At 37.6% G+C, this 23,389-nt stretch overlaps 2 protein-coding genes across 8 annotated transcripts in view; both read left to right on the forward strand.

The window, feature by feature from the left end:
- LOC307155216 (uncharacterized protein) overlaps positions 1–3,209 on the forward strand; it is a 68,088-nt gene extending 64,879 nt beyond the window's left edge. For both annotated transcript variants that reach the window (XM_079865771.1, XM_079865772.1), the window contains exon 5: positions 413–3,209. In XM_079865771.1, the coding sequence (XP_079721897.1) occupies positions 413–1,422 (1,010 nt within the window). In that variant the 3' untranslated portion in view covers positions 1,423–3,209. The remainder of the gene's footprint in view (positions 1–412) is intronic.
- A 2,310-nt stretch (positions 3,210–5,519) lies between these two features.
- mtm1 (myotubularin 1) lies at positions 5,520–21,996 on the forward strand. 6 transcript variants are annotated; one of them, XM_079866429.1, is made up of 15 exons: positions 5,520–5,602; positions 8,295–8,383; positions 11,011–11,083; positions 11,595–11,689; positions 13,765–13,875; positions 14,560–14,661; positions 14,873–14,956; positions 15,164–15,313; positions 16,023–16,208; positions 16,686–16,871; positions 16,950–17,153; positions 17,388–17,480; positions 18,143–18,256; positions 20,173–20,349; positions 21,061–21,996. In XM_079866429.1, exons 2-15 carry the CDS (start codon positions 8,321–8,323, stop codon positions 21,241–21,243), a joined length of 1,821 nt encoding a protein of 606 aa, XP_079722555.1. In that variant the 5' UTR covers positions 5,520–5,602; positions 8,295–8,320; the 3' UTR covers positions 21,244–21,996. The 6 variants fall into 6 exon arrangements, with proteins under 6 accessions (XP_079722555.1, XP_079722559.1, XP_079722557.1 ...); XM_079866433.1 differs by having other exon boundaries at positions 21,067–21,996; XM_079866431.1 differs by having other exon boundaries at positions 5,523–5,602; positions 8,298–8,383.
- The last annotated feature ends 1,393 nt before the right edge of the window (positions 21,997–23,389 follow it).

Here is a 23,389-nt window from a genome sequence, read left to right on the forward strand (position 1 = left end):
TCTATGAACTTTCAATTTATTAAAAATCCTGAAAACAATGTATCATGGTTTCCACAAAAATATTAAGCAGCACAACTGTTTTTTTTTAGCAATGTTATAAGAATGAATAAGAAATTGGGTTTTTTGAGCAGCAAATCAGCATATTAGAATGATCATGTGACACTGTAAGTGAGTAATGGCTGCTAAAAAATTTCAGTTTTACCATCACAAGAATAAATGATATTTTAAAATATATTAAAATAGAAAACAGTTATTTTAAATTGTAATAATATTTAGCTTTTTTTAACAAATAAATGCAGCCTTGGCGAGCATAAGAGACTTTAAAAACTCTTACCCACCACAAACTTTTGAACAGTATAGAATACCCAAAGGCGTGCTCAAAGTCACTTTATTTTTGCTTTCTGTCTTGCAGGTCCAGGTCGACCTCTTCCTCCAGAGTGTGGTGGTTATCCTATGGGAGCTTCTCAACAGTCGAATTCCACAATGCTCTCCCATAGCGGCCCTTTACCCACAAACCGAATGGGTCTTTCCTCCAGCTCGGTCTCTCAGATGGGCCCGTCGGTTGGAGGATACATGTGCAGCAAAGGTTCTAAACAAACACTCTGCCACCCATCGCAAGACTTCGGAATGGCGATGCAGCCGGGCCAGAGCATGATGGGAATGGGCGGCCCTCCGCGTCAACCGCTACACCCGGCTCACGGTGTGACGCGACCAGGAATGCCGTGTCCCAACCTAACCGGTGTTCCCGTGCCGACCCACCACCTGCGGCAGGCGCTGCACCAAGCCGGAGCTCTTCCGTCACGTATGATGTTCCCTTCCCAGCAGCAGCCCACGTCACAGTCCCAGCTCTGGCAGCACCAGCAAGGGGTGCAACCGCATATGGACCCTGCGAACCACCAACATCCCTTCCCCGCTGGAGGAGCCCCACCTGGATGCGGGGGTCCTCAGTTTCCACAGAGAATGACCGGTATGCCAGCCAACTTCCCTGGTTCCCGTCCACCTCCTAATCAGATACCCCCTGGTTTGGTTGGCAGACCGGACCAGAAGATTCCCACCGCCCAGCCTCTCTCCTCCATGCCCCAACAGAGCCTCAGAATGCGAGGTCCACTTTCCGCTCTAGCTGTTATGAAACCAGGAGGTCCATCCATGATGCACCCAGCTCATGGCATGGCTCCACCTAGCTACCAGACTGCTTCCGCAGGGAAACACTGTTCACCACAGGGCTACAACCCCGGACATAAGCTGCCCTCCTATGACTACACGTCACAGCATCAGAGCAATGGGGCAATAACTGGAGGGCTGCAAGGACCCGGGGGAGGTGGCGGTGCGGAGGTGGACTTCATTGACACTCTGGTGGGAAACAACGAAGACTGGCTGAACAATCTCACCATGATTGATGAATACCTTGAGCAAAACTCATAGGGACTGATTGAAAGCTTCCTAGGTTTGAAAATCACTACACACAGCACCAGAACGAGGTCGTGGGTCCATCATTCTGGAAAGGCGCGTTCACACCAAGAACGATAACTGTAGCGACAAATATATTGTCCACACCAATGGAAGATAACATACTGTTTTTATAAATGTGCACGCAAGAAAACAACGCTCCAAGAGTAATTCTAACGATATTGCTCTTCTGTGTCGTTATCGTTATAGTTGTGGTGTGGACTTCCCTATTCTCAAATAATTAGAACAATTATTTAAACTTCCAAGTTATGGTCTTTGGTGTGAACAGGCCTTAAGGTCATAAAGCATTTTTCCGTGGCTAGCTTAAGTGAGAATGTATCGCACTGCTGAAATGATGCACTGCTGAGCCCCCTGAAATGGCTTTTGGCGGCCAATAAAACGTGCTTATATTATAAGATGCCCCATCCTTTTCTCAAAGGTTGCTCTTCCAGTGCTCTTTGCACTGTATTTCAATATGGAGTGAAACACTGCTTTATGAAAACATGGGCTTTCCCCAGCAGTGTCAAAAAAGTTCTCATTCAGTTAAAGGGATAGTTCACCCAAAAATGACAATTCTGTCATTGTTTACTCACCCTCAAGTCGTTTCAAATCTTCTGTTAAACAAAAAATATATATATATATTTGAAGACTATTTTTGTCCCTGCAATGAAAGTGAATGGGGTCTAAAACAACACCGACAATTCAATTATTGTATTGAATACTTCACATGGGGTTTGAATAAAATGATGACAGAATTGTAATTTTTGGTTGAACGATCCCTTTAAATGCAGCGTGATAACAGTATTGTTGGCAGTCTCATGCCAGATCAAGCAAATATGCGCAGCTTTTCATTCTCGCTATTTGAAAAGTATATGAAATCATTTCTGTGACGAACTATTTGAGGGTATTTCAAAAGGGGCTTGTCCTGTACATAGAGTATTTTGTAAAATATGGTTTCTTAACTGTAACATACAAAAGAGAAGTACACATATTTATGCTTCTTTTCTGCTGATGAATTCTTCCGAATTTCTTTGTAAATAATTATCAAAAGAATAAATAAAACAAAACTGCAATGATGTAAAGAAATGAGTGTCACATTAAAATTGCAAATGAAATATTTTACACTAGGAAACTCTATTGTAATTTGTATTATGCAAGACGGTATGGTTAGTTTTGGAGTAATACTATGTATTACAATGGTGAAAAATTTGTTATGTTTTTGACATAACTGGACTTCTGGTACTCCAGTCTGGCTTAAGAGGGTTATTTGTTTTGTGTTTTTAAATTGTGAGGTTTGGAGTATAATGTTTCTCACAGCATTTCATTCTGACATCAATTGCACAGTCTAGAGGTTCTCTAAATTGTGTCATATTGCCATAGCATAATACATTTTACACTAGACACTAGTGTCTTTGTAATAATCTGTTCCAGCTAATAAAATGAGGATCTTGACGTTTGCAAGGACACTTTTCAGCATTTCTAGGAATGTCTTTTTGTAAGTGCACACCAGCTACACTGAAACAGCAGCCTCAGAGTAGCAGAGGGACAACAATATATGATCACACCACCTATTATCTAATACAACAGCAACACCTGTCACAGTAAGTGCATAAAACCCACAGTCCTTTGTGCCAGAGTCTTGGGTTTCCAGTAGTTCATGACCATGTAGTTAATGCCATGAACTTTAAGACATTCTGATTTGTGATTAATTGTGATTTATTATATTTTGTCTTCATATTTTTAGATTGGAAAATAAACTGTATAAAATCAAACGCGTCTCCTTTTTTTCTGTTCTTCTTACAGTATATCCTACTTCCATTTCCACTGGTGGTATGACTCACGTTTATGATTACAGAAAAAATATTAGCACCACACCTCATTTGGTGTCCAGATGCCTGATAACTACTGTTCTAGACTGATCTATGGGTACACAAGAACAACAAGGCATGAATAAAGTAAAAATATTTGGGACATTGATTCAAGCAAGGAAATATGCTCTTAAACGTTCACTACTTCTCACTTCCATTTCTGTTTTGAACAATCATTAAAAAAAAAAAAGTCTTTATTGGGGCTGAAGTTATTATTATTTTTTGTTTTGATTATTATGGTAAAGAGGTTCATTTACATCTTTGGCTTAAGCTTAGAGGAAAGAGGAGTTTGCACAGAAGTATTTCACTCTCCTGTCGTGATTTTATGATTCCTCACATGGTGGTGTTTTCCACAACACAGCCGAACTGATGTCTGTATCATTTTCTTCAGTGTTGGTCTTTAGTGTGGGAAATGAAATCACTATTTTCTTATCTAGAGGTAGTATGAGAAACTTCATATAAATGTATAATGTTCTCTATATAAAACACTTGTTTCACATATTTGATTTCTGGTCGGTTAAAGATACATATACAGATTCTGTTGTTTTGAATTCCTTACAAATAGGTAAATTGGCATTTTCTTTGGTACAGTTCCTCTTAATGGTCTTTTATGGTTGTGCCTGTTTCATTTTTAGATCAGCAGTTTTGCTTCTGCATAAGTGGATGTTTTTGCACCAGCAGCTGGTGGTTTAACAAATTTACCTCCGCTACTGCAGGTTCATGCATCATGCAGTTATGGATCAGAGCTATTGCTACACAACAGAAGTCTAAGTAAAATCAGACTTGATAATCCACGCTCCAAAAGTCACAATTTGAGTAATGCAAAATAATACAAAAAAAAAAAAACTTGTGTGTAACTGTGTGTTCCATCCCAGAGCCATTAATTCCCTCAAAATGCTGTGTGTATAGGCTCTAATGAAGTACAGTTAACTGTTATCTGTAAGAACTGGAGGAATTATTGGTATGACTATGACACTGCAGAAAGCAGATTGCACGGCATTCAGCTATAGACCTCTCTGACAAGACTCTTAATTTGCATTTTTATGATAGGCACTACCAGTTTAGTGCCTTTAATGAATAAAGAGAGCTTAATATGCAAAAGAATGAGTTCATTAATTATGTGTCAAATATTAATGACTGGTAATAGAAAAGAAAATTTGTGAAAGGAGTAAAACACTTGTGGGTGATCTGGCATTATTTAGGAAAATAAAATCTCTAGGCCTGCGCTTTTTTGCGCTGTTTTTTTAAGAGACAAACTGAAGTGATGGTGTGGGGCAGCACTGTTAGGCAGCTTTGACAGAAATGGGCAACAAGACTGAACACACTAAAAAAAGTTGTTTGTTCATCAGGCAGCAATGGAAACAGACGTAGGCTGTTTGACCAAATACCCTATTTCTGGTTCTTTCCAAGCAATGTTGACTGACAACATAGCTGAGACACTAGTGTATTTTTATAGCTGCTTTACAGCAGAATTGGAATTGGTCTCATATTTGAGATAGATAGATAGATAGATAGATAGATAGATAGATAGATAGATAGATAGATAGATAGATAGATAGATAGATAGATAGATAGATAGATAGATAGATAGATAGATAGATAGATAGATAGATAGATAGAGATAGATAGATAGATATTTGTGAATCTCACAGTAATAGAATTTGACATAGAATAACTTTTCCTCAACTTTACCCAAAGTTTGAATTGAATTGTTAGAATTGAAAATTCTAATAACATAAAATAAAGGGACACATTTAAAAAAAAAAATTTTTTTTTTTTTTAAAAGGCTACATTTTTAAAAATTATTTATAATATTAATTATTCATTTTGTTTTGCTTTTACACTATGTAGATCCTGGACAAATACATAAAATGCACTGTGACCAGTGATTATCAGGCAAATTCAAACAATAATAAAAAATATTCAAAAGTAACAGCCTATTTAATAGGCCTATTAGCCTATTAACATTTAGAATCAAAATGTAATATAAAAATACATTTTGTGTAATGAAATAATCAAGAAAGATGCTTCGTTTCTTCAATATTTAAAATCAATATTTAAAATTTTCATGTCAATGAACATGTTTGACAGTATGTTTTCAGAATGGCCCTCTTTTCTTACGGCTCTTATCAAAAAATACAACTCCCTAAATTCCTTGCGGTAGCTACATGATTTGACAAGTAGCCAATGAGCGCCGTGACCGCTGTCACGTGACTCGGGCTGAGCGCTTCCTGCGGCGGTGCAAAACAGACTGGCGATCTGAGGAACGGAGAATTGCTAGTTTCTGGGTAAGTAAACACATTTACAAACCCAATATTGCTCGGGTTGCACGTTATGACTTTTCGACGAGGGTCTGGTCTGTATTAAGGGCTGCTTGGAGCGGACTCCGGGGTAAATGTAGCACTTGAGAGCTGCCGTAGAGATAGGCCCGAGCTGTTTCCTGGTCACAGTCCTGTGCTGGAATACATTCACAGAGTAAGTGCTCACTCGAAAGCGCTAGAAGTTATGAAAGTGGAGTTTTTAGACACTTGCGAACCTTATGTCGATGTGTATGTCCTTATCTGTCACTGTTTTGACACTATGAATGGAAGTGGATATGTATACATATGGGCCAGATTAATACTGATCATGATTTTCCATCACATCATCACACAAGTTAGTGAAAGTGTGTAGCTACTTGTTTCATGTTTGATCCGGGCACGAAACGCCGCAGGCTGAGTTTATGTAACTTAGGTGTAAGTGAAACTGCCTTGGACAGATTGTTTTCATTCTCTCTTATCTCTAAGTTAAAATTTATAGGCTAATCAACTTTTGTATACGACTTTAAGGCTATGGGATTTTGTGTTATGTGTGCTGAATATTGAAGTGCATGATGAATGAAGGGTGTAAATGGGCCCCGTCATGTCAGAGCCACATCAGTCCTTTCTGCCATCGTTATAAATACCTCTCTCTCTCTCTCTCTCTCTCTCAGACTGGTGCTATAATCATTTACATCTCTATCTCTGACCGCTAACCTCATGTGTCATGCCCTCAGGTGTTCATTTGAACCTCTGAGCTTCATTTTTGCCCCACAAATGACTCTAAGATCTGGTTTGTTCTGTTTTCTACATCATTGTTCATTGCAAATGTGTAAATTTAGCCCAAATAGTGACTTCATGCTCTGAGGTCCGGATGTGGTCAGGTATTGTTGAAGGGTTTTTGGTGTCAACACTAAAAAGCTTGCAGCATGATTGTGTTTTTTTGGGTTGCTTTTATAAAACAAAAATGTTTTGTATTTGTATTTTAAAAAAGTTTATTAAACCAATAATTCACATTATTTAATTTATATTAATATAACTTACATTTCAGACAAAAAAGGCTAATTGAAAGAATTTATGCCCAAAGGATCGTGGTTCAAAATGTTCAAAAATCAATTTAATCAAGTAAACTCTTGTCAACATATCTGTCCCTCAATGCTTCAAATGACAGGATGTTCTTGCTCTCTGAGTGAATTAATAGCTCATTTCAATGCTGTCGATCAAATGTGTTTCATGTTTTCTCTCACTTCCGCTTACTGACACATCTGTGGTAGTTTCTGCTAAAAATATATGAAGACGACTATAGAAACAGCAACTGTGCTTCTTGAGAACATCAGGGTTCATAAAAAAATACAAGGTTTTATTGACGTGTCAGTCGGTGCTTTAGTTTGCGCGTGATCAGCTTCACTTTCTCTCTCCCTTTTCTTTTGGAAAACTTAAACATTTGGATGTCTGTGATGTAGGGCTGTGACAGTGTCAAATATTGTTAAATTTGTGGAAAATCGGGTGACCAGATTGCAAAACCGAAAACAAAAATGACAAGCGGCTTAAATTTACATCTCTCATTTGACATGAATCCAAATGTTTCCATGGTTGCGATGTAACATTTAATTGCTAATCTATTATTTCTTTTGTATGTAAATAAAGCTTTGTTCTTCCCTTTTTGTCATAAAATTCACGTAAAACAGCATTCACATACAAAAAAACAAACAAAAAAAACGTGTTTTGGCGTGCCACTGCCAGTGGGGCAGTAGTTGCCATGGTAAAGTAAGTTATTCATTGGCTTACACTCGCTAGTGTTCAAAAGTTTAGGGTCATAGATTTGTTCTATTCTATGACTTGGCACTGACGCATTAAATTGTTCTAAAGTGACAGTAAAGACATTTATAATGTTAAATTAAAATTCTTTTGAACTTTATATTCATCAAAGAATCTGAAGAAACGTATAAAGTTTTCCACCAAAATATTAAGCAGCACAACTGTTTTCAACATTGATAATAATAAGAAATGTGTCTTGAGCATCAAATCAGCATACTAGAATGATTTCTGAAGGATCATGTGACACTGAAGACTGGAGTAATGATGCTGAAAATTCAGATTTGACATCACAGGGATAAATTACATTTTAAAATATATTAAAATAGAGAAATTATTTTATATTGTAAAATTATTTCACAATATTACTGTTTCTATTGTATATCTGATCAAATAAATGCAGTCTTGGTGAGCATAAGAGACTTCTTTAAAAAAACATATTTTTTTTTAAATCTTACCGACCCCAACCTTTTGAATTGAAGAGAAAAAAATCGAAATTTTGAGAATGATTTGTGATAGTCTTTGAAGCACTTTATACCATTATTGTCCAGCAATCTGTTGCTGTCATGGAGTTTCATTATTGCTGTGTAATTTCAAGTCATAATTAAAAACCTAATACAAATTGTTTAACCTATTTTTTTTTTTTTTTTAAGAAAATTTGAAAATGAATTTGAAAATATATGTATGTTTATTATATTTATTTATATCTAAACTTTGGAAAATGTTTCGGCTAAATATTCTTTTTTTAGGGTGAGTCTAGTGTAGATGTAGACACAACAAGTGTCTACACATCTACACACCAGCCAGCAGAAAAAAGTCCTTATTGTTGAGCTGAAAAGAAAAATGACATTTCTCTTGTGTCTTTCAGTAGCGGTGGAAGAAGCAAACCCAGTGATGGCCTCGGCTCCTATAGCACCTTACAACTCCAGTCCTCTGGGGAACAGCTCCAGCCAAAACGTGAGTGAAGCCTGTGTGCAGATGTGCTATAATTGTGCTGTCCTCATGTCCTACGACTATAACAGAATGTTTCTCATCTTCCCCTCCCCCTCTTTGCTTTCAAACTACATGATCCTATAAATGTGCAATGCTGTTGTAGAGGGTTAGACTTTCAGCTTCTGCATGAATAAATAATATATTTCACTGGTGTCAATAGAGCTGCCCTTTGCTCTGCTCTCCTATAGAATTAAGCAACCATATAGATGCTATAGAACATAGAGACATTGATAGCATTCATATGCTTTATTAATAGCTTAAAGCTTTATCTTTGTAAAGTGACCTTGGGTGTTGGAAAGGCACTATATAAATAAAATTATTATTATTATATGCTGCCTTATTCTTTTTTATTTACATCTCTCATTTTACATTTAAACTCTGCATTTATATACACTAATATTAGCACTTTAAAAAAATTATTTGTCAAACGCAAGACTATTTCTGTGAACTGCAAAAAAAGAAAATTGTGGGGGGGGGATATATATATATATGTGTATGTTGTGTGTGTTTGTATATATATATATATATATATATATATATATATATATATATATATATATGTATATGTGTGTGTGTGTATATGTATGGAAAATATGTAATAATAAAATAATAAAAATATATATATATATATATATATATACTATATATATATATATATATATTTTTTTTTTTATATAAAATGTCAAAAAAGAAAGTTGATGTCGAAGTTATTTGTCAGGTATCCAACTGAACTATTTTAAGATCAGAAAGTGCATTCAGTCCAGCATAGCTATTCAGTACATTTATAGAGTGATAATAATAATACGCATATTGCATAGGGCTGTGACAGAGGCAGTTTTTGTTTATTTATTTTTATACCATGGACCAACTACCAGCGGTGGAGCAGTGGTTGGGAATGTGATCCGTGGTTTAAATAAAACACCGTACCTTACCAAGTCTAACAAGCACAAACAGTGTTAAATAGAATTTGATAAGTGAAGTAAAAAGGAATCTGTCCTGCAGCTTTTTTCTTTTTTTTTTTACCACAGTAAAGGATGCCAAGATAGGAATTAAAAGCAAATTAAAGGAAAAAACATGTATAATACCCTGTGAAAATGGCTGAGACAAGAGTGAAGGTATGAGAAAAGAAACGAGATTCCAGGTCCAGTGGAATAACTTGTGTAATATTGTTAAATTCGTGGAAAATCTGGTGACCTGATCGCCAAATGGAATTCAAAGAGTTTATAAGTATATGTATATATGAATTTAAATGTATGGGCTCATGTACCTGTCTCATTCACTCTCATTTTGTAAACAAAGCTTTGCGCTTCATTACTTGTGTTGTAATATTCACATAAAACAGCATTCACAAGCAAACCACCGCGGTGGGGCGGCTGTCAAGTTGACAAGCACAGCTCAAATATTACATGCTGCTATGTGTAAAAACCTTGTAATTCAAATGGGAACTTGTAATAGTGGTTTAAACAAAATAGATTGTTTCCTTTAAAAGCAGAGCGCCCCTCCCTACATGAACACATGCATATGCAGTGTCTGGTTTGGCACATGTAACCTCTCTGGGCAGGGGGGATTCCAGGCAGACAGGGAGTTGGCACTTCGCTGGGGCCTAAGCCAGGAGACTGCTGCTCCATACATATGTTAACGGAGCTGTAACACCTGGCAGGTGATAGGCAGCAGAACCCGACTCTCCTGTTTTTTTCAGGGCCCCTGAGGACAGCTAGAGAGATTTTGTACAAAGGACCATCCATCTGTCTCTGTGATTGCCTCTGTTTGTCTCTTTTATCTTAGTCTTTCTTTCTTTCCTTCTTTCCTTCCTTCTTTCCCAGCATGTAACTATAACTAATCCATTTGGGCTTGATTTACCAGAAGACAATTGCTGATGAATGTTGGCGAAAATACACACTGTACCTTTAAGATGTCTTTAACAGTGTTTCTTTTAATCCTCTTACTAGTTGGTTGTTTTTATCTCTCCCCCTTCCTCGTCTGTCATCTCTGTTTACCCAACTACCTCTTATTTGTGTAAACCAGGTTAGTTTCCCAGCTAGGATCACTGTATTTGTGTGTGTTTTGGCTGCTCCATTTGTCATCTCAAGAACACGGACTAGACCATTACCCAGAAGCCCTTGCTTCAATTTGCCCATAGGGTTGCGACGTGCAAAACACTCAACAGCAGCAAAAGGCCGACTGAATAAACGACTACACGCAGCGAATGGCACTCTTAGCTCGCATTCCAGTTCACTAACCTTCAACTGGCAGCAGGAAAATAGCCCAGGGAGAGACAATCTGGATCCCTGATCTCACACACACACACACATAAAGCATCAGACTGGTGTTCATAGGCAGAGGGTGAAAGAGGACAGTGACTCTTTATTTTCCTCTCTTCACTACTTCCTCTTCCATTACTTCCTGTCACTTTCAGATTTTTCTCTGCAGTTATTTTTTCCTCCTATCAGATGCCACTGAGTACAGTTCTGTCTGCTCAGACATGTAGTGTATTAATGTTGAAGCAGTTGTGATCATCCTTATATGAGAGCGTTTGTGTTTGTGTGAGGGATGCACCCGTGTCAACTCAATGTTCCTGCATGTGTTGACAGGCGTCCAGAGAGAGCCTGAAGATGGAGCCGTTGGCAGATGTTGCCGTGCTGCCGGGAGAAGAGCGAGTGATCGGTGAGTGAGAGCGTGTGTGTGTGATTTGTGTGTTTGTGGGCTCTCACTGACTAAAAATGAATATGATTGATATCTTCATAAGCCTTTTGGTCATCTTTTTGTGTTGTAAAATGCACTATTTTAGTATTGGCACTTTAAAATGTAATGTTGCCAGAACTCGATTCAGTATGGCTGTTAAAGTAGTATATATTTTTTTAATATAGTAAAGTTGTTACATTGCAGATTTGTTTCTCATTGCTTTGTTGTTCATTTGGGAAACATTGCTTCACACTCCAGACCAGTAAGTGGCGGAAATGTGGCCAACATATTGGCAATAATGCCGCATCACACAGTTGTATTTAATAATAATAGATAATAGGGAGCTATAAAATTAAAGTACTATGCTGGTCATGTGATCTCAAAGTGGCCCCCATGAGGGAGGACCACTCTTTTGTTATATAGCTTTGACTTGTCCACTGATGTTACTGTCTCTATCAACATTTTGTCTTTCCCTCTCTATTTTACTCTTCAGATAAAGAGATCATCTATATCTGCCCCTTTAATTCTGCAGTCAAAGGAAAGGTGTCCATCACCAACTACAGACTCTACTTCAAGAACACTGACTCAGTAAGAGAAACTTTCATATTCATTTTTCAAAATCAACGCATTAGTTCTCTAAGTGTTCAGGCCAGGCCCGGCGCCACGAGGGGGCAAAAGGGGGCATTGCCCCCTCAGATCTGATTTGTGCCCCCTCAGTTTAATTTTTGTATTCATGGTTACAAATGAAATCTTTAACCTTTTGAGCGGTACAGTCTGATTTGGGATTTAGAATGTTCAGTGACGTCGCATAACTGCCAGATTCAAACTGCTTTCGCGCGTTGGCTGGCGCTGAGCCAGAGTTGGACGCGTTCAGCGCTGTCATATATCACAACTATGCAGTGTTTTCAACCTCATAATGTTTATTTTAGGTTTCAGACATTTAAATACTCATAAGCACTAGTAAAACAATACATTTGGAGTTTGTAAAATACACACTGATGTCTGTGGAAGCAGCAATAACAATCTATTCAAATATAATTTGCCGACGTGTGTTATTCATATCAGACAAACATAACAACACTTTCTTGCATGTATTTCGGGAGAAACTGATGACTCACAGCCAGGATTCTCTGAACTGCGGCGCAAAGAAACATTCACATTGTGGCGCCCATCTCACGTTATAGATCAAGATCAAGATTATTTATAAAGGTTTTTAAATGACCAAACACACTCACGTACACATTTTTGAGAATCGGAATATTAGATAGTTGATGACATGGTAAGCAAGTTTGTGAATATTTTGAATAAAAAAGGGAAAAGGAAATAAAAGGATACATCTGTCAGTGTTATTGTGGCTGCGGTGTGTCACGTGACAAATATGACGCGTCGCCATGGAAACATTAAGGGGGAACGTTCTAAAATAACAGCCTTGATAAAAGTGGGGACTGGGGAGTCAGTTAGAATATTAAAATTAAGCGTGAAAGGGTTAATATATGCATAATAAATGACGCTGGCTTATCTTTTTTACTAAGCAAGTTTTCAGTGTGTATTGTTCATTGATGGTATAAATTTAAGCCCCCTTAACAATTTCACATGCCCCCTCAGTCATTTCATCCTGCAGCCGGGCCTGGTTCAGGCACAGTAATGAGACCATGCCTGGAGCTCCTCTGTTTAAAACCTCATTTTGTCCTTTTAAAGGCTTGTTTCTGCATTCTTTATTTTGAATACAGTTTTAGTGTGTACCTTAGTTATAGCACATATCTATTAGTCTGTGTTACCAGAGAGAAGAGTGGGATATGAGAGGACAGGAAGGAGGGATTTTGTATCACATCATATCAGAGAAAGGCTTTCATCTGGTTTCTGGCTCTGTCCTTGTTTGGCACATGGTAGCGGGCACCTGCAGCCCTGTTTTGTGGACGTTTTGACCGTTGCTGGGGTCCGTTGCCATGATCTGTCAGCTTGGCAAAGTGAGGGCAAGGAAGAAAGTTGGTGGTACACAAAAGTTATGAATTTCATACAAGTGTTGATATTATTTGCATATTCATGGATCCACATATACTAAAAGAAGCAAGAGTGTAGTTACATTCAAGCTATTTTAAGGCATGAATAAAAAAATTCACAGGAAAAAACATTTAAATATGTCATTTTGGTGATCAAAGAGCTTTAAGGGATAAAGTTATTGACTACTAGGGTACCTTGCTATTCTTGTTATGGTTGAGCCGTTGCTTACACATTACATCAGCACTTTACTAGAGCACCCTCATCAATTTCAGACTCAGTGATTTGATTCTGGAACCGGGCCTGGTGTGATATGTATCAGGTCTTTTACTATAATTGTGTGGAATGGAAAGCGTTATTTCTGAGGTGTTTATAGTACAAACAGTACTGTGCAAAAGTACCCCCCCCCCCCCCCCCTCCCCCGATCTCACCATCATCGAATCCGTCTGTGATTATATGAAAAAATTGAGACAGACTAAATCCAGAAGAACTGTGGGAACGTCTGCAAGATGCTTGAAGAAAACTTCCTGCAAAGCTACCTGAAAAACTATGCGCAAGTGTACCTGGACAAAAGCCGTTTTAAACGCAAAAGGGGGGGGCATGTTCATGCAATATTAACTTGCCTAAGACTAAGATTTTGTCTTTCCGTCACTTCCCATCTTAAGGAGACACCAGTTACCCTCAACGTGCCCTTAGGTGTCATAAGTCGCGTAGAGAAGATGGGCGGAGCCTCCAGTCGAGGAGAGAACTCCTACGGGTTAGAAATCACCTGCAAGGTAATGCTCACACAAGGCCTAAGAAATCCACATTTCATAACATCTAATGTTAAAGAAAACATTTAAAAGGTTTATTACTACACTACTGCTTAAAAGTTTGGGGTCAGTAAGATTGTTTTTTAAAGAAATACATTTTATTCAGCAAGGATGCATTACATTTATCAAAAGTTAAAGACATTTCGGTAACACTTTACAATGAGGTTCATTAACATTAGTTAACTACATTAGTTAGCATGAACTAATAATGAACTGCACTTACTTATACTTTTACTTAACATTTACTAATACTTTATTAAAATCTTGTATTAAATAATGCACTGAACTAACATGAACAAACAGCTTTATTTTTATTAACAAAGATTAACGAATACGGTAACAAATGTATTGCTCATGGTTAGTTCATGTTAGTTAATAAGTTCATGTTAGTTAATTAGTTAAACTAATGTTAACTAATGAACCTTATTGTAAAGTGTTACCGACATTTCTAATGAAATAAAGATTTATATAGTTAAAAGTAAATCCTGTTCTTTTAGACTTTCTATTTAACAAAGAATCCTGAAAAAAACATGTATATTAAAATGAATATGAAATGTGACCGGTTTGCCTAGAGCAGGACAAGCACCCCCTTTTTGAAAGTATGACATTTGACATTCTCAAATCATTGTGTGTGTGTGTGTTTATCAGGACATGAGGAACCTGCGATTTGCACTGAAGCAAGAAGGCCACAGTCGAAGAGACATATTTGAGATTCTTTTCAAATATGCTTTCCCACTGTCTCATGGAATGGTCAGTGTTTAACTTGATTCTCAAATGCTACATTTCACACTCATTTAAAATTATTTGAAACAACATTAATCTTTGCATTTTATACAGTGCTATTAAAAGTGTTGTGTCAATGTTTCAGCATTTCACAACTGGCTTTCATCAGTCGCTGAATGTATGAAATACTGGTGTAACTGACTCTTTCACTTTTCTTCTGTTTCTTTGACTATCACAGCAACTCTTTGCCTTTCTGAGTCAGGAAAAGTATGAGGAGAATGGCTGGAACGTTTATGAGCCTTTGGATGAGTACAGGAGGCAGGTGAGGACCAGATGCCAGGACTTGTGCTGGTTTAGAAAGGGTTGTGCTGCCCTTGTGCATCCCGCTCACACTCACCATTCACTTACAATTGCGATTGATATGATATTATATGATATATGTTGCTAATGTAATTGCATAAGACAATACATAGTGCACAATCTACTTGTATTAAAGATTATGTGTTGTTGCTGTTGTTCTGTTTGTCAGGGTCTTCCCAATAGTGAGTGGAGGGTCACTTTCATCAATAAGAACTACGAGCTGTGTGACACTTATCCCACAATTCTTGTTGTTCCATACAAGGCCACAGACGAAGATCTTAGAAGAGTCGCTACTTTCCGTTCCCGCTGCCGCATTCCGGTGAGCTCTTTTACAGATGAGCAGTATGAAAGGTCAGAATAATGGTGTGATTTTTGTTGGAAGGTCAAATTCAAGCTTCTGTTGCATAAGGAAAAGGCTGTCTAGTGGAGAATGTTAGCTTTTTGCGTGTAAAAAATAAAGCAGGGCTTTTCAGATTTATGCATTTGAAGGCAAATACATTTACCTTCATGTACAGTATGTGGCTGGATATTTATATATCTCTGTATGATGAACATCATAGATGCACTAATATTACACGTCTGGCTGATACAATAAGCCAATAATTATTTTCATGTTATGACTGATAACCAATAAATGGCCGATATTAAAATTCTATGCAATTTTGTCTAAATAAATCTAAAAATAAAACACTAAAAGCTGCAGTCAGTAATTGTAAATGCTACAAGTGAATTTACGCATGACAACATTTACATGAAAAATGTTAAATATATAAATTCAATGTTAAAATTGGGAAGTAAGCATACACAATTAAATATTAAATATGGACATTATACAATATCGACAGATACCAATAAGTAAAATGTTTTATATTGGCAAATAAACCGATATGGTTGTTAACGTTCTTTAATTTTTCTTGTCTTCTGCCTTTTTAGAGATTCTTACAAAAAAAAAAAATTATTATGTTCGGTGATGACCTTACCATCTGTGATGATGATGATGATGATGATGGGTTTTCTTCCACTCTCAGGTGTTGTCGTGGTTCCATAAAGAGAACCATGCTGTGATCACGCGGTGTAGCCAGCCTTTGGTGGGCATGAGCGGCAAGCGAAACAAAGATGATGAAAGATATTTGGACATCATCCGTGAGGCCAATGGCACTATCAAACTCACCATCTATGACGCCAGGCCTAACGTCAACGCTGTGGCAAACAAGGTTAGGTTCCAGAAGGTCACTAATAAATGGGGATCATTGGCAGACCTAAGATATTCAAATTCATCTCCAAGAAGTTCTTGAGAGTTTTTGAATATGAAAAAACACTTTTTATTTACCTCATTTCTAACATATGGCCTTATCCACTGAAGGTATGGTGTGGTTACGGTTTCCCAGTCAGACTTGGACTCTTGGTTTGTATTAAATAAACAAAACGGTGTGCTTGCATGAGTATGTTTTCAGTTTTTGTGTGTTGCCAGACTAATTAAAATCAAAAAGTGGACCCATAGTGGACCACCACAGAGGTGCTTTGCCAAGCTGAACACCGCTGACAGAGCATTTTGAAATGGCATTATTGATCCAATAATTTCTCTTGCACAATGTGTTTTGGTACATGAAGTGTGAATGCAAGTGTGCAGAATTTCTCGTTTACGTGATCACATATCATAACCGGTAGACCTCTCTACCTTCACCCTCCAGGCCACGGGTGGGGGTTACGAGGGTGACGATGCCTATCAGAACGCTGAGCTGGTCTTTCTAGACATCCATAATATCCATGTCATGAGAGAGTCACTGAAGAAGCTAAAGGACATTGTCTACCCCAATGTGGAGGAGTCTCATTGGCTCTCCAGCCTGGAGTCCACCCACTGGCTAGAACACATTAAGGTTTGTTTTTTCATGCATACCAATATATATTATAAAACTTAATATCATCTAATGTAGCTATCTACCTTCCTGCTCTAGTTGGTGCTATCAGGGGCCATCCAGGTGGCTGATAAGGTGTCTTCTGGGAGCTCTGTGGTGGTGCACTGCAGTGATGGCTGGGACCGCACAGCTCAGCTCACCTCTTTGTCCATGCTGATGCTGGACTCCTACTACAGGACTCTCGGTGGCTTCCAGGTGCTGCTGGAGAAGGAATGGATCGGCTTCGGACACAAGTTCGCCTCAGTGAGTTTTACTGAGTTTACGAAGTCTTGCATCTGCAAAACCACACAATTTAGTGATGGAGTTTGAGTTCTATCAGCCATGTTATCAGGGTGATTGCTTTGATAGAGTTGATAGAGTGTAATTAAGGGTGAACTACAACCTCTGTGTTAGATTTTGTATTGTGTGAAAAAAAAAGAAAGAATCGTTATCAGTTGGTATTTATGTCATACTTTGTGTGTTTGTGTGTGTGTGTAGAGAATCGGCCATGGAGACAAAAACCATGCAGATCAGGACAGGTCACCTATCTTTTTGCAATTCATTGACTGCGTGTGGCAAATGACTAAACAGGTATGGATATAATTGTCTAACCATGTTATGTCATGTCATGCTGCTGCGAACCTTGTTTTTCTTTTCTTTTCTTTGGAACACAAAGCGAGGTATTTTTCATAATGTCTGAGCTGCTGTTTTCCATCTAACCAATGTGGATACTGATGCTAAGACCCCGATATATGCACAGCAACGTTTTTTTTGTTCTTCAAAGATATGTGCCTATTAAAATGACTAGATTTCACCCCTGCAAAAATCCTTGAAAACAATGGTAAATGTGACCGCACTTTAACACATGAGAACCTGCGGCAGTCAGCATCATTGACATCAAGCCTGGTGCAATCCATTTTTATGCGGCATAGTTTAATATATGTTACATTTAATGAGATTTAACTGAGTAATTACTTTAATTTCACACAAAGCTATTATATGTCGCCAGCAGTAGGATTAAGTACTTGTATGGTACTGTTTGCCATTTTTGGAGCTACTTTCATTCATGGAAAACAGCATCTTAAGTGGCAGCTATTTTATTCTAAATATCTCTTTTTGTGTACAGCAAAAGAAACCAAATCATACAGATTTGGAATAGATTTTATGTGTGTTTTGTTCTTCAGAGTTTACAGCTATTTAGAGTTTAATGCAAGTAAATCTGTTTAACTTTTATCCCTCTCCCACATCTGCAGTTCCCAACAGCGTTTGAGTTTAATGAACGTCTCCTGGTAGTAATCTTGGATCACCTGTACAGCTGCCGCTTTGGCACGTTCCTCTACAACTGTGAGAGCGCTCGTGAAAGCAATGTAAGAAATAACAAACACACATCGATATACAAGCCCTGAACTTCCCTTATCTTTAATACAAACTGGACCATAATGTGTAGAGCTGCACGATTAATCGTTAAAAGATCGCAATCTCGATTCAAACACCCCTCTGATCTCATTCCTAAATGACAATGATTCGCCTATCTGTTAAACCTTTGACAAAATCACACCAGAACATTCATATCTGTGTTGGCGCTGCCTCTGACCCAGACAAAGCATTTATCATGTGTAGGTATGAAACTATGGAAAGCTATGGGTCTATGGAAGGTATAAAAATAGAGCAAATAAAACATTTATCTGTCATTGAATCATTCATTCAAGTGATTCGTTCAAAAATGCTGATTCATCCAGTAATGAAACAAGGGAAGTATTTATGAGTGAGTTGTTGAATCAATCATTCAAACCAAGGATTCGCAAACCGCTTGCTCTTGTGTTCAACATACTTAGTTTTAAGTTTTATATTGTGTAGGTCTCCTGCCAACTGGTTAACTCACATTATTACTGTCTTACTGAAATACTTCTGCTGATCAGTTGTGGGCCACTATTACCTAAAACTGTCTATTAATGCAGATTGTCTGTCGTTCTCACTACTTTGAGGAAAGATTAAGCATGGAGCAAGATTTGTTTTACCAACGTTTGCCAACGAGCTCGGCTAATATATGCACTGTTATTGATACAGTTTCCACATGTTCATCGCCATAAATTAGAAAAATACTCTGTAAATAAATTAGTACAAGTAAAATAATCGGTTTGTTTGATTTTTTTTTTTTTTACCTTTGATGCATGTAAACCTGTTGTAGGAGACTTCAAAACCACATTAAGAAACTTTAAAATAGCATAATAGGGACACTTTAAATGAACTGCAGCAATTAACATTTTGTCAGAATTGCCTCTAGTTGTCTGTTCAGAATTGTGGGAGAATCTTGATCTCTGTTTGAAAACAAAAAAATGTATCCAGTCATGCAGCTCTAATCTGTCGTAGACAAAAAAAAACAAAAACAAGATATATAATATTTAATTTTTACTCATCATATATAGTGCCTAGTGAATGATGTATCAGACGAGGTTAGCAAAATACTGATTAATCGGCCATGAAGATACAGTAGCGTCTAAAGATGTAAGACCACTTGTGAAAATGCTTTAATTTTTATATATATAAAAAGTGAGTGAAAAGTCAGATTTAAGAAGGTAATACATTTGACTATTTAATATCATGATATAGAAAAAATTATTCATTTTAATTTATATTTTGAACCTCAAATTTCAGCTTTTCAATGTGGTCTCACTTTTGAACCTCACTTCTATATTGATCTATCACTGATACATGCATTGTGGAAATATAGCCTAGATCTATTCAATTGTGCTCCATTGTACTATTCTTTCTTTAACTTAATCACACCTTTGTCTGCTAATCTCTAAAATGCCACCTTCTTCATTGCCTATTGGAGGCCACTTGTCATCAGTAGGATAGTATTGGCCTTTGCTTTCTTTCTCCCGCATGCACACATTGCCTTTTATTTCTCTCAGTGCTTATTGTGTGAAGTAGAGCATGAGTAAAAGGGATGCTTGACTGACTCAGTCGGAGTAGGACGCACTTTGGGGAGATGAAACATTCATTCTGGTGGCCATCTAGAGCCGTCCACCGCAACAACAATGTTAGGGTGCACAGTCCCACTTTATCTACTGCTAACCAAAGGATTTGACACCTTACCATTTGTATTACTAATATATTCAACAGCTGATCCTTAGTTACCAGCGTATTAAATCACCTGTACTTTAATGTGGGTGTGTGTATATATTATATATAATCCTTAAGATTCACTTTAAATAATAGATTAGTGTTTATTCAAAATACCAACTTTCTGATTTTTCTTTTGTCTGTATTGTTTCACTAGAATGTTCGGGTGAAGACGGTGTCTCTGTGGTCTTTGATCAACAGTGACACATCCTTGTATATAAACCCCTTCTACACACCAGAGTCAAGTCGCGTGCTTTACCCTGTAGCCAGCATGCGCCACCTAGAGCTGTGGGTGACCTATTACATCCGGTGGAACCCTCGCATACAGCACCAGGTATGGACATACATTTCACAATCAGGTTGTAGTTTCTTTAGCTTTTGTATGATGGTAAGCATTATTTAAGCTGACATATTTGGAGTATATATATTTATACAAGCCGTTCTTGGAAAGGGGAAAAAATCATGTGCATATTTTTTATAGTGGGTGTTTTTGCCTCTGGGTGGGATTGAGTGTTTATCTGTGTGTGTGCGCACCCGATTCAGCGGTGCAGAAAATCCTCTCTCTCCAGTTTAATTATGTTCTGGCACTGCAGTGAACTGTCACTCAAACTGTCCTTATCACCACACATACACACACACACACGCATTCTATCACAGTGGTTTTGCAGAAGCCACTTCAGCATTGGCATGCATAAGAAATTTGCCACATTAGTCATAACATTGACAAATGCTGTTTACCAGTATACAAATTAAATGCGACAAAAACAATAGACCAATGAAAACGTACAAATGTTATGTGTACAGACCAAAGTGCTTTTTTTGAGTATTAAATTGCATATTTTTATCATAATTATTATCCAGCAAATTATAGATTAATACAAAAATGCTTGTCTGAGAACTAGTATTCCAACATCTTGTTAGCATCAAAATGTTTTGTGATGCAGATGTGATTGGTTTTCCTTATTTGAAGTCAAAGTGTTTTTGCTGCCCTCTGGTGGATGTCACTTCACTTGTATGAATGTTTGTGTTTATTTGTGCCTGTCAGCAACAGAGTCCAGTGGAGCAGCGCTATAAGGAGCTACTGGCGTTGAGGGATCAGTACCTGAAGAAACTGGAGGAGCTACAGCTCTCAGACTCCGCCCCTTCCTCCACCCACTTGACAAACAGCTCCACCCCCAATGCTGCCACGCCCAATCAGCACATCACACACTTACAGACACCGTTTTGATCACACTCGCAACCTGTTACAGACATTGGACATTTGTACATAGCAATAGTGATAATTATGGTAACACGATTAGTAGTGATGTCGACGATAACGAGTAACAAACCAATTATGCAATAAACCACAGTACGGCCTTCATTGCGAAAAAAAAAAAAAAAGTTAAACGAAAAGAGAAGCCTTAAAGTGACAGTGCTGTTTTTTCGTGCCGCATACCATGGACGAAAGTGAGTCAAATAGCGTGTGTGTGTGTGTGTGTGTGTGCCAGAAACCACTTGGATACTGTTTGGAATGGTCATGTGACGAATGAAAGCGATCAAGTCAGAAGGACGTATGTGATTTATGTGTTGCATTATGTGTGTTATTAGGGTTCTAAAGTGTCTAGATCTGAGTGGAGAACATTTCTGAATGTTGAGCAGTGGTAAGATTCTGTTTAAAAGATATTCGAAGAGTGCTAGTCTTGTTTACGGAGTTGTAAACTTTAGTCTACATTGTGTCCAGTCAATCTAGTATCAAGCAGGGTCTTCAACCTTTGGTAGAGCAATCATTTCATTAGTCACTATGCGAGGTTTAACTGCTTGACTCAAATGGCTGACCTCATAAGGTAAAGGAAGCAAGCATGTTGTCTAAATGTCTCATTTTTTTCTCTCCGTAAAGGTCATTCGCTGCTCACGTGAGTGCACTATATGGAAGGAAAATGTTTTGAAGTGATTAACATAAGTTTAACATTAATAACAGAACCAGGGTTTTTTTAAGCGAGCGACACAGATACCTTTTCGGTGCCTTTACTCATATTTGAGGTTTTCAGGTGTATATTTTATAGAGAAACCTTGTTTTTTTTCCTTTATGGCAGCATCATCCACTGTGCGTTTGAGCGACCGGTTGTTTCCTCCCCTGCTGAGGTTTGGGAGTTGAACAATTTTAAGCCCTACATGTTAGTGGCTTTGGGTTATACCCCTTAAAACGGCATGCAGTTGCCACGGAAAGCAAATATTTTGTTTCTGATGGAGCTGACAGTATTGCTCCCAACGAGACGTAGCGTAGTCTGCGAAGTCTTTTGGGAAAGACGGAGTGGCTGTGATATAAATGAGTGTGTTTGTGCTGTTCCAAATTCAGTCTTTTCTTGAGGAAGAGAGTTGTGACTGACACGGGGGGAATAGAGGAGAGTCGTTGATTATGCTGCCTCGGAAAACTGAACTTCTAAAGACTTTGACCTCAATGAGGATATGAAGTTTAAACCATAGTGTGCAAAGAAGACAAAAGTTCAATAAACAAACAAACCATTTGCGGTTGGTTGTTTTTAGGGGGGGGAATAAGACAGAAATCTATTTTTTATTTTGTACAAGTACCAGAACTATGTAATTACCTCAAACAAAAACCTATTTTACTGTTGAAAGTTCTATTGTTGTAAAATATAATTATTTTATTCAGTGTAAAATTTGACAGTTTTATAAAAAGGAAAGTAATTAGAAGAAAAAAAAAACGTTTTGGTTGGTTTTGGTAATTGTAGGTAATTTGTTGAACATCCTCTCATATATATATAATTTTTTTTTCTTTTTTTAATGGGCATTTCATTTTGCTTTGTAACATTTTAATGATCTGAAAACGATCTGATTCTGTAGTAGGGAAATCTTTTTTTTCTCAATCGTATTGCTCAGTGCATGAGATTGGGTGAAGGAAAGCTGCACTCTGATTTTTTTTGTCCTGACATTATCTTAAGTTAGACATAATAGTTTAAAGGGATCTATTTGTGTTTTGTATTCCCACATGTATCCTTTATTTGTTGCCCAGCTATTGTTCTGTACATAATGCTGATTAAATTAATTTAAAGAGTTCACATGGAAAAGACTGTATGCTGATTATTGTACTCCCAGGCATTCTGATTGTGACACAGCGGCCTGTTTAAAGGTTGCTTACAGTGCTATAAAACGCAATTGCTATTTCTTTTTCCTAGTGTAAATCTGATAACATTTAAAAAGGTTATTCAAGACCTGCAAGCGTGCAATGACTACAATGAAAATGCAATCATCATATCTACTATGGCAGTGATCTGAATACAGTATAGTTATAAAGATGGTTTTATAAAGACAAGCCTGAGCTAAAAAGTAAACCGATGTTTACTGGGTTATATTAATGACATACATGACACAAA

This window comes from Squalius cephalus, assembly GCF_949319135.1.
Source record: "Squalius cephalus genome assembly, chromosome: 3".
In the NCBI taxonomy this organism is placed as follows: Eukaryota; Metazoa; Chordata; class Actinopteri; order Cypriniformes; family Leuciscidae; genus Squalius; species Squalius cephalus.